The 11,275-nt window shown below is 42.6% G+C and overlaps 2 protein-coding genes across 3 annotated transcripts; both read right to left on the bottom strand.

Annotated features, from left to right (window-relative positions):
• Positions 1-1,093: 1,093 nt before the first annotated feature.
• Positions 1,094-3,694, bottom strand: chchd4b (coiled-coil-helix-coiled-coil-helix domain containing 4b). 2 transcript variants are annotated; one of them, XM_069715032.1, is made up of 4 exons: positions 3,548-3,694; positions 2,408-2,506; positions 2,079-2,321; positions 1,094-1,851 (listed from the first exon to the last, which is right to left on the bottom strand). In XM_069715032.1, the coding sequence occupies exons 1-4, from the start codon at positions 3,567-3,569 to the stop codon at positions 1,811-1,813; spliced, it is 405 nt and encodes a 134-aa protein (XP_069571133.1). In that variant the 5' UTR covers positions 3,570-3,694; the 3' UTR covers positions 1,094-1,810. The 2 variants fall into 2 exon arrangements, with proteins under 2 accessions (XP_069571133.1, XP_069571125.1); XM_069715024.1 differs by having other exon boundaries at positions 1,094-2,321.
• Positions 3,695-4,336: 642 nt separating this feature from the next.
• sec61a1a (SEC61 translocon subunit alpha 1a) lies at positions 4,337-11,057 on the bottom strand. Its single transcript, XM_069707613.1, has 12 exons — positions 10,968-11,057; positions 10,053-10,120; positions 9,908-9,973; positions 9,292-9,370; positions 9,079-9,210; positions 8,889-8,998; positions 7,841-7,994; positions 7,353-7,513; positions 7,011-7,208; positions 6,295-6,486; positions 6,130-6,206; positions 4,337-5,402 (listed from the first exon to the last, which is right to left on the bottom strand). Exons 1-12 carry the CDS (start codon positions 10,972-10,974, stop codon positions 5,216-5,218), a joined length of 1,431 nt encoding a protein of 476 aa, XP_069563714.1. The 5' UTR covers positions 10,975-11,057; the 3' UTR covers positions 4,337-5,215.
• Between the last annotated feature and the right edge of the window lie 218 nt (positions 11,058-11,275).

The raw sequence follows: 11,275 nt of genomic DNA, 5'->3' as shown, positions 1-11,275 counted from the left end.
TGTTGAGCAGCTGAAATCCTGTATCAGGCAAGAATGGGACCACATTTCACTTTCAAAACTCCAGCAAATGGTCTCCTCAGTTCCCAAACGTTTACAGAGTGTTGTTAAAAGAAGAAAGTGGTAAACATGAGCCTGTCCCAACCTGTTTGACACGTGTTGCTGCCATCAAATTCAAAATAAGCATAATTTTAATCTCATAAAACAAAACAAGTTTCAACAATTGATTTGTTGTCTTTGGTCTATTTTTAATTAAATATGCATTTACACAATTTGCAAATAATCATATTGTGTTTTTATTTACATTTCACACAGCGTCCAAACTTTTTGGGGAAACATGGTTGTACGTTCTATTCTGACGACACTTTTTAAATGTGCCTTTTCAAGCCTAATAATAAAGTGCTGGAGTTTCTCATTAATGTGAGAGTAGTTTCACAGTGAACACACCTACATGTGGTCAGTACAGCATGAAGTCAAGTCTGGAAGACCAACTCTAAAAGATGGAAAACCAAACACGTAATATCTTAAAAGGCCCCAAAAAAGTGTAATTCATTTTATTATTCAGCTTTCAACAATATTCAAGCCGGTCGCTCCGGTTCTTCTCACGCCGGGTTCAGATCAGGTGAATGTTTTCAGTCTGGTTATAAATTAGCAGAAGAAACGCACGACTGAAGATCCCACAAAAACAAGCAGTAAAACTACTCCACAGTACATTTTCTGACACCTCTTTATGAGTGACATCACTAATATAAACTTTGTATGACATAAAAATAAAAACATAAAACACACGACATCATTAGAAAACAGATATGAGAGGATGGAAATGAAGAAAGTATAAAACAGGTTTTACGGTGACAGAAAGTAGAAGTACAGTGAACCCTCGCTATAACGCGGTTCACCTTTCACGGTCTCGCTGCTTCACGGATTTGCATCGTGCATTGAAATCACATTACGACTATATGTAACGTAGATATATTTAATGTCCAGTTCTATCTATTTCAATTGTAAAATAAAGGTTACTACTTCACGGATTTCACCTATCACGGTTTCTATTTGGAACGTAACACCCGCGAAAAACCAGGGTTCACTGTATAGACGTGAGTGAGTTAATAACTTGGTCCCGAAAACACACGATGGAAAATGATTTACAACTGGAGCGAACATCTGGAATCTAAACCGTTTTCACATTTGATCTGATCCATAAACCGAGTGTTCATCTGTATTAATATCCATGTTGTCCAGTATACACCGATATCAAAATGTTTTTTACTGCAGAAAAAAAACGCTTGATGTCATTTAGAAATTGTTCTATTTGTGTATTTTTTTTTTAATTGCTAATTATTCATAATTATCACTGTTTCAGTGCACTAAGGTCATTTTGGACAATAAACAGTCCCTCCATGAAATCACGCAAATCTAATTTCCACAACTTTACTGCAAAAAACTCCAGAAATTACATCAGAATCTTTGAGAGAGAAAAAAAAAAGCAAAAATCTTTCATCAAAACAATCAAAGAAACTCCTGAACAGAAATATCCAACACAATGTTTGATGACCACATTTTGATCAATATATTGATATCATTTTTGTTTTTTTATTTCCTAATATTGATTTCTAGATTTCAGATTTTTTTTCTTTGATGACGGCGATCGTTCGTTTTCGGTTTAAATTCACTGAACTTGTTTCTAATCAGCCAATCAAAAGGCTTCAAATGGATCCATATTCTCTTCAATACCACTGCAAACCAAACAAGTCCTGCTTGTCAGCCAGTCATCCATTGATTCCTTCCTTCCTTCCTTCCTTCCTTCCTTCCTTCACTCATTCAGTCTTCTAGTTTCCACTTTGACTCCAGCAGCTGCAAGCAAAACAACTGATTCTGATATTTTCTTAAATACGTATTTTTTTCTTAATTCCTTTCATAAGTAAAAAAACCAAACAAATGAGAAATAATTTAGAAATATCTGATATCTGTTCCATAAAGGGACGCCTGGATGTTACCGATGAGTCTGGTTGTGTACTAGCTTCCCTCTGAGCGCTCTGTGTCGGTTTGTGTGTTTTCAGAGGCAGAAGGAGAGTTTGCACCTGACGGTTCGTCTGCAGAGTCTGTGGAGGATTTGTCGTCCTCCTGCGGGTAGAGCTGCGGGTAACGCTGCATGCACTCCTGCATGGCCCTGAACTGCTCCATGCAGTCGGACCCCTTCACCTCCTCCTTGCTGTAGTGGAAGCAGGAGAAGGCGTCCTTGAACTCGCTCCCACAGGGACCGCCGGCCATCCCGCCCAGGCAGGGGCAGTTCCAGTTGATGTCCCCGCTGGGAAGAATCAGACCTGCGACGAGAGAGGACGTTTAAAATCAGCGCAGCGGCGCTTCAGATTCATCCCGAGGACGGACGGGCGGTTTCAGCGCCGCTCACCTCGTTCCTCGTACGGGTCGTTGGGGTCTTCCTCCACCAGCTCGGCGCTGCTCGGCGCCGCATGATCCTCTCTGGTGACGAAGATGATCTTGTCTTTACCTGTTGTGGAAAATGGAAACCGTCGCAGACAAAGTGTTGGCAGCGTTAGTGTCACAGCGGGCTGATGTTTAGGGATGATTTATTTATCAATTAGTGATGATTCTACATCGTTTAAGTCCAGTCTTTCAAGATTTTCTGCTTTTCACAGTTTATTCACATTTCTACAAGTGAACTGAACATCATCTTGGATTTGTTTTGACATTTTGGATTCTTTGGTGAACAAAACAAGAATCTGAATAGATCCCTTTCAGTTCTGGGAAAATACAACACACGGTTCAACAGACAGAATAATAAGTCAGAAAACAACGACCGCATCACAACATGCTGTAAACTATTGTGCTGCAACACAAAATAAAGATGAAAGCATGTCTGGTCAGTGGACAGTAAATTACACACAGTTGCATCAGCGGTGGAAGAACACAAAAACTTCACAACACAACAAAGGAGGAATTCTCACAGAAAGCAAATGTCCTGCAACCAGAAGAAAAACAGTCCTCATCAAAATGTTCTTCAAGCATCAAAAGAAAAGTCCTCATTCTGCAACTCATTTCCCCCCCGAGTTATTCTGAGTTATTCATTACAGATCCCATTATTAGACCGTTAATACTGATCCTGAAATACCATCATTAGTAGTTATAACTGGAAATAGACTCTGCTTATTGTGTTTTATTAAATATATTCAGCTGCAGTGATTTTAGCTTAAAAAGTTCTATTTGTTTTGCTGAAATCTTGGAGAGAAAACTTTAAGAATGTACCTGAAAAACAACAACAACAACAACAACAGCTGCATTAGTGAACGAACAGTCCAGATGTTTCCTGACAATAAATATAAGGTAATGTTTTGGTACTGAACTGTAGTCAAGGTTAAACTGTGAAGGCTCCAAGTCGATTTACTCTTCATGTAGTTTAAAAGTCTTATTTCACATTCAACCGCTTCGTTAATTCATTTTATTACTTCGACATTAATTTTTCATTCAGTCCGAATTAAACTTCATGTTAGCTTCCAGAAGTTAGCCGGCTAGCCCCCCCCCCGCGGTTTACCTTCCTCTCTGACCGAGCTCATCGCTCCCCGCTGCGGCAGGTTAAATTCCTCCGTTGGCTGGTTGTTCACCGACAATTACGACCGTCACCGACACGAACACGTTAAAAACGCGGCATGTTTCAGTCCATCGTCCGGAGGCTGTTTCACAACTCCTTGGAGGGTGAGGAGCTTCTTCTTCTTCTTCTCTGCTGTTTCCGGTAGCGGTGACGCCGCAGAGCGCAGTGCTGCCACCTACAGTTTATAAAAGTCACCGACAGTCATTTTAGTCTTGGTAGATTACTTTCTGAAAAAATGTTTTAGCTACAAATTTATATGCAAAAATGTGCTTATTAGTAAATAGAAACACCTTAAGATTTTTTTTCACTTAATCAAAACATAAATAATAAAATATAACCTCAATAACCAATAAGAGAAAGAAGACATGAAATATTGACATGCGACATTTATAAAATGTTTAAGTTAGGGTTAGGTGGTTAAAATAAAATTAGGAAACGGCATCAAATACAATTTTAGTCTATTTAAAATGTCTTAAAAGGGCAGGAAAATGTATTAATTATTTTCCTTTTGTAAGGAAAATACAAACAAATGAAAATCTTCTAAATATTTTCCAACAACAGAACTATAAAACCCCACTAAGTAGTGTGCAATGCAGCAGAGAGATATCAAAATATGTTAATTAAATACATAAAAGATTGCATAATATTGAGATGTAAAAAAAGATCCAGAAACATACAACTATAGAAGGAGAAACAATAAAGGTGAATCAAAAGTGAGTCTTTTTTTCCACAACATTTTGAGAATTTTTTTTATACAAGTTTGTTCTGAAATGCATTTAATTTTTTTACATATTCAAAGATTTTATCTTACACTTAAGAGAAATTCAAAGTTATTTAATTCATGGCCTATGTACAGAAAATCATAATTTGTCAAAAAAACAACAACAACCAATTACTGGAAGTAAAAGACAATTATAAAAGAAAGGAACAACAACAACAACAAAAAAGATCTGTGGATGTGGGCAGGAAAGAGCGAATGTGACATGCGAGTTAATACTGCAGCTCCCTGGGAACGCCACACGTTAAAACAGCGAGCACCAAACGGGTCCTCGTGAAGCTGGAACCCGCTGTGAGCTGCACATCCTCCTCACAGGACCCGGATCAAACACGGATCAAACACAGATCAAACACGGATCAGGGACACACGCAGCACTGGACTTGCGTCTGGTCCGCACCGTCACCTGAGTGGCAGGTTGATGGAAAAACATGAAATAATGCTGAAAAGTAAAAGTCTGGCCTATGATGATAACCCGAAGCGCACAGCAGGCAGTTGACCGCCATCATCCAACATCAAGTACGCCTGCATACCGAAGCGCTCGCTCCTCAGTCTGGAAAAAGAAATAAGAAGCCGCAGGAAGCGAGTCGTCGGAGCTTCGATTTTGAGTCGGGTAAAAAAAGAAGTGATAAAATGTTGGTCTGAGTTTCACTCGGGAGGGTTTGTGTGCGCGTTGGGAGGAAACGGTGTGAAGTCCCACCACGTCGCAGCTCCTCCGTTCGGCCGAGGCTCCTCGAAACGTCCCGGAAGCGACGGCTTCGTCCTGATGATGCGGCGGCTTCACGCGGATGTTAAGATGACACCTGATAAAAGTTGGCAGGAGGAGGGCGGCTCTTCTAGAAGAGCAGCGCCCCCATGCTGCCGACTTCACTCTGCTCTTTCACAAAGATCTCGAAGTACTGGTAGATGATGGTGACGGCCAGCAGGATGCCGGTGCCGGAGCCGATGGCGCCGAGGAAGTCGGCCATCACCGATAAACCACCGATACAGAGTCCTCCGAAGGCGGCGGCGGTCGGGATGTACCTACGAGTCAAAGCAGAGGGATCGATTACACACCTCATCGTCTTCCAGGAAAAATATTGCATGTGGCAGGAAATGTGAATATTAAGATTCATCAGTGTTGATTGTAGAAGCAGTTAAAAAAGGCAGTGAGTGGTTACATGTGAAGATGTAACGCTCATTTTCTTATTCTGTTTATTTTAGGTCACCAATATAGTTTAAAATCAAACTATATTTTAATAACTATGAAGAAGAAAAGCCATTTATTGGCTGTAATGTTTGGATTTGCAACTAAACGTGTGATGTTTATATCAATATGACCAACTGTCGTTGTTCGAACACCGAAACTTTAGAAATGTCTCAAGATAAACAGCTGCTGGGGATAATTTAGCAAAAGATTTTCTCAAATTTTGAGGTTCTTATGTAATTTTTTTTTTTTTTTTTTGGCAGTAAAATTGTGGAAAAAAATAAAAAATGAATTGCAAGTCGAGATTTGATAAAGTAATCAGTATGTAATCACTTCCTGTAACAATAATAATCAGGCTGCACATCACAGGAATATTATAGTTCTAATCTTTGTTTTATTTATTTATTGAATTACAAATTGAAATTACTGCAGTCAGCTCAAATAATTGCAATCAGGAGAATCATATTTCATACTTTTAATTCATGCTTATAACTGCGGATATAATAACTATAACTACTAACTAGTTCCCTGCTGAGTTTCAGAAACAGCCTGATTTGATTTTACCTGTTGAGTTCGTGGACCATCGACGTCTCTCTGTGTCCCCTCATCACCATCTGCTGCTCCTTCAGCTGTTTGGCGACCTGCATGAAGAACAGAGCCGTGACACCACGTCCCTCCGAAATCAACCCAGAAACATCAGCTGATAAAAAAAAAGCAGTCACGACTTACATCTTTGGCGGAGGAGCCGGAGACTTCGATCCAGGTTTTGGAGAAGAAGGCGCACGAGCCGAGCATGAAGACGATGTAGATGGCGGCGTGGACGGGGTCGTCGAGGACGGAGCCGAAGGACTCGGGAGGAGAGAGGTAGTAACAGAGTCCTCCGACAGGGTAGGCTCGGGCCGGGCCGCCGGACGTCGCGTCCTACCAACACAAGATGGACAAAATATTAGAAAAAAACATCACGTGGAGCGCCAGACCTCCAGGAGCAAAAATTTAACCCTTCAAATCATCGGTGTTGTTCGTGAACCAGCACATGAAACAAATGAAGCCACAGAAATTATACTTCTTGTAACATTTTCAGCACATATTGGACATTTTTTTGTCATTCGTGGAAGTTTACAGTCATTTATTGATGTCAGTTTTTCTAAACTCATTGAAACTGCTCAGCGGAGACTTTAATATTTCATTTTTATTCTGTTTTATCTCATACAGGCTGCTGGAACTGATTTCAGATATGTTTGAGAATCCCTTTTATTCTAGCTTTAACAGAAACCAGGACACTGTTGCATATAAAGACCTCATCCAGGTTTCTGAATGATGTCAAAATGAGAAATATCAGGATGTTGTGGGACGAACTGAAGGACATAAAGACACAAGGGATGCATTAAAGGCTTCATTTATTAAAAACTAAGCGAAGTTCTGAAAGCTGGTGAATGTGTACTTACAGACCACGTCCCGAGCAGATTCACCAGGAAGTTGCCGCTGAAGCGCGTCGAGAGCATCTGAGAGATGACGTACAAGTTGGAGACTAAAGCGGACTGAAGGATGATGGGGATGTTGGAGGTGTAGAAGAGCTTGATGGGGTAGGTGTTGTACTGGCCGCGGTAACGGGCCGACTTGATGGGCAGGTCCACTCTGAAGCCCTGTGAGGAGAGAAGAGTTCACATTTTAAACCTTAAAGCTGCAGTACGGGACTCAATTCACATAGAAACGAACGTCCGTGTCTGGTGAGACATTCCTGTGCTGGCAGACTGAAATGTAATGCAGGTTTAAGGAGTCACGCTGACCTGAAAGTATATGACTACGGCGAAGACGAACACGGTGGCAATGAGGTTCATGAGGTTGGGCAGGTTCTGGCGGTAGAAGGCTTCCCGCAGGGCGCGCACTTTGTCCGTCCTCGTCGCCAGCAGGTGGAACAGAGCGATGATCGCTCCCTCGAACTCGGTGCCTGGCAACAGTCGCAGTAATTAACAGGGCAGCAAATAACGATCATTTTAGTATGAATTCTAACGTGAACTATTTCCTGGATGAGATTTTCGGTCTTTAAGATGTCGGATAAATGTCGACCGGTGTCCAAATGCAGCCTGAAATGTCTCTTTTTGGTTCAACCAACAGTCCACAAGAGTCATGAAAGGAACAATTTATAGACAGTTTTTTTTTAATAATAATAATTTTTTAAAAAGACTCAAAAATAATTTACAACAAATCACCAACATTTCTTTGGACTGCAGCAGCGTGGACGCTGAGCTCTGCATCAGTATTACTGATCTCTTACCTCTCCCGGTGTTCACGGTGGTCGGGCTGAACGCCTTCCACACGATCGTCTCGCAGATGTTGGTCGCGATGAACAGCGAGATCCCCGAGCCGAGACCGTAACCCTTCTGGAGCAACTCGTCCAGCAGCAGCACGATGAGCCCGGCGACAAACAGCTGGAGGAGAAAAAAACACGTGAACGTGTTTCTCTATGAACTCGTACTTCACTGGAGAAACTTTGATTCTTCTTAAATCTTAATAAAAGTCTCTGAAGCCATCTTTTCAGGTTTTTTGTGATCGTTTGGATCTAAAATGTTTTCATTTTTGCAGCGGACTTTCTCAAAAATTGTGACGTAATTTGTGGAATTTTAAGGGAGTTTTTTGCAGTAAAATTGCAGAAATTAGAAAAATTGCAAGTCAAGGACTTTTTGTTTTTTAAAGCACTACCTGATAAAGAGCATTATGTAATCACTTCCTGTGATGATGATCATGCTCCACGTCACAGATTTATTCCAGTTGTCTCTTTTTTTGAATCTCCGCTTTGTACTTTCTAAAACCACATTTCCTACAAACACGTCACTTCCTGTTTTTCTTCGGCACACTGCGATCGTTTTGCTGGCGAGAGGAGCGGAAGCAGAGACTCGCTGATTGGAAACGATGAGTTGTTTATATTTATAAAGTGAGTTTTGATTAGAAAGGCGACCTGATGTTGTCATACTTTCAGCAGTTTCTCTTGACGACATTTTTTGGGGAAAAATCTTTGAATTTAGCAAAAAAGCGAGCTGCTGCGAATACTGCAGAGATTTCCTACGTCAGTGTGATTTATTGTGACGGTGATTTCCTGGTTTAAATGTGAACAAGTGTAGGAGACACGAGACTGTGATCCTTTTAGGGTCCTGATCCAAACTAACAGACTTTAATCTTATAAACAGACGGGGAAAGTGTGTAAACCACATCTGTTAGTCGGCCACGTTCTTTATTTTTTTTTGTGTGCATCCTAATATTTTCACTGTAAATACAGACTCGGTTTATATATTATACACGTTAGAGGACCTTCTTGCCGCTCTCACCTGGATGATGATGAGCAGACAGATTCCCGCGCCCATCTCCGACGGGTCTCCGTACATGCCGGTCATCACGTACACAATCGCCTGTCCGATGGTGATGATCATCCCGAACACTGAGAACACGACCGGAGGTTAGAGAACCGGCTTCACCGCCACGCCCGACCGACCCGCCGCCCGACCAGAGCTCACTTACGTTTCTGAGCTCCGTTGAAGAGCGCTCGGTCCTTCGGGGTGTCGCCCACTTCAATGATCTTGGCTCCGGCGAGCAGCTGCATGATGAGGCCCGAGGTGACGATGGGCGAGATACCGAGCTCCATCAGGGTGCCTGGAGGAGGACGTTCAGGTTAGACATGCCGACGGGACAGCGCACCTGTATTTAATCTTTTAACGTTAACCAGATAAATACCTCTGTTTGAGGCCAGAATGACTCTCATCCAGTAGAACGGATCTGCAGAGTCTGACGACATTATGCCGAAGAGGGGAATCTGGAGGATTTTTAAAACGTTTTTATTGCTTCAATAAACAAGGAAGTGTCATTATTTAAGCCTGTTTTACAAATCAGTGGCTTTAACTCGATGGTTTGACAATCATGTGGACACACAAAATACTGCACATCGTCAAGATTAGCAGATTAACCAATAATTCATTTTTCGATTTGCACACAAATTCACGGTTGCTTCATGTAATCCAATAAAAAGCTGGTGTGATCAACACGTATCATCAGGAACGGACTTCGTTTAGTCGTAAAGAAACGGGACGAAAAGAACAACTTTGTCACGACAGCCAATTTTGGGACATTTTAGGAACAAAATGATGAATTGAAAATAAAATGATACACACAAAAAGTTAAATTAACCACAGCCATGATTCTGTGTAAGATAACGATCGATCAACAACGATCTTTATATTTTTCATTGAACATATCAACTGTCAACTTTACAAAGTGCAAACTATTAAACATTGAACACTTGCAGTGATTTTTAGAGGCGACGGTTTAAATCCACACGATTGGTTGAACTCACCTGGCAGCAGACCAGGAAGATGAACAGAGTGATGGCCGTCCATAGCACCTTCTCTCTGAACTGGATCTGTTGGTTGAACACATCAAGGTTCAGATAAAACCGAGTCGACCCGGACTCAGTTCACTGTCACGACGTAAAAACGAACCCTTCTCTCCGGCTTCTGGATCTCCGGCAGCACCGCGCAGAAAGGCTTGATCACCTCCAGGAATTTGACTGGAAACAAGCACACACGGGTCCGTTAACCGGTTAACCGGAGCTTCTCCTCAGCGGGACGTGGCAGGGGGAGGGGGGGGGGGAGGAGGTGGTTGGACCTCACTAACACCGGGAGGAGGAGGAGGAGGATGGACCTCACTAACACCGGGAGGAGGAGGTGGTTGGACCTCACTAACACCGGGAGGAGGAGGAGGAGGAGGAGGTGGTTGGACCTCACTAACACCGGGAGGAGGAGGAGGAAGGAGGAGGTGGTTGGACCTCACTAACACCGGGAGGAGGAGGAGGAAGGAGGAGGGAGGAGGTGGTTGGACCTCACTAACACCGACTATCGGCTATTAAATTAAACATTTAAAATCCAGATGTTTGACTAAATCTTCGAACCGCCTCTACGCGGTGTTTCTGCCGGTACCGGGCCGGGCCGGTCCGAGGGGCACCGGGCCGGTCGGAGGGGCACCGGGCCGGTCGGAGGGGCACCGGTCCGGTTGTGCGTCGTCATCACTACGCTGTCAGTGTCTTTGAATGAGTAGCTAACAGGTTAGCTTCCGAGAAGGTTTTTCTAACCGCCTCGAGCCTCCACCCGGTTTGTAGAACCGAACTACGGGCGAGAAGTCCAGCTGGTCGGAACACGACAAACATTTTAAACACAATTCACCAAAGACTTCTAATTAGAAAATACATCTGTAGTACAAAAGAAACTACCGACCAGCTAGCTAGCGACGTGAGCTAGTCGTCACGCGCTGACGAAGTTCGACGAAACATTCAAACGTTTGAACTCCGAAACACAAACAGACTTCACGGAGACCGGAAACCACCGGGGACCACCGGGGACCACCGGGGACATACTCACTGCCCATGGTGTCCCTCTGGAGCTCCTGCACACAAATCTAACCGGACTCACTGACTGAACCACCGAGAGGAGCAGGAGGAGGAGGTGGAGGAGGAGGAGGAGCAGGAGGAGGAGGGGGGGGGGGGGGGCTTTAGAGACACGTCACCACTCGACACGAAGAACAAAGATTTAAAGACGCACACCTCTTTTATCTTTATTGGTTTTATCTTGTTATTTATTTTATTTAAATGGTTTTTAGAGTTAAAGACGCAGACTAAAATCATTTAATCTTTATTTTAATTTAATTTGATGTTATGTATTATTTTATT

This window comes from Brachyistius frenatus, unplaced genomic scaffold, assembly GCF_029030835.1.
Source record: "Brachyistius frenatus isolate BFR_SWC_R1_liver_20210118 unplaced genomic scaffold, ASM2903083v1 Contig_4, whole genome shotgun sequence".
NCBI classification, from domain to species: domain Eukaryota; kingdom Metazoa; phylum Chordata; class Actinopteri; family Embiotocidae; genus Brachyistius; species Brachyistius frenatus.
The sequence above is the reverse complement of the archived record's forward strand: the minus strand, read 5'-3'. Positions and strand labels throughout refer to the sequence as shown.

Coding starts and splice junctions, on each gene's coding strand:
- sec61a1a (XM_069707613.1), bottom strand. Junction 7,209..7,352: donor CCGTAGTCATATACTTTCAG/GTCAGCGTGACT, acceptor CTCTCCTCACAG/GGCTTCAGAGTGGACCTGCC. Junction 6,487..7,010: donor ATCTGCTCGGGACGTGGTCT/GTAAGTACACAT, acceptor TTGTGTTGGTAG/GACGCGACGTCCGGCGGCCC.
- chchd4b (XM_069715024.1), bottom strand. CDS start 3,569: ATGAGCTCGGTCAGAGAGGAAG. Junction 2,507..3,547: donor GAGCTCGGTCAGAGAGGAAG/GTAAACCGCGGG, acceptor TTTCCACAACAG/GTAAAGACAAGATCATCTTC. Junction 2,322..2,407: donor CGACCCGTACGAGGAACGAG/GTGAGCGGCGCT, acceptor CTCTCGTCGCAG/GTCTGATTCTTCCCAGCGGG.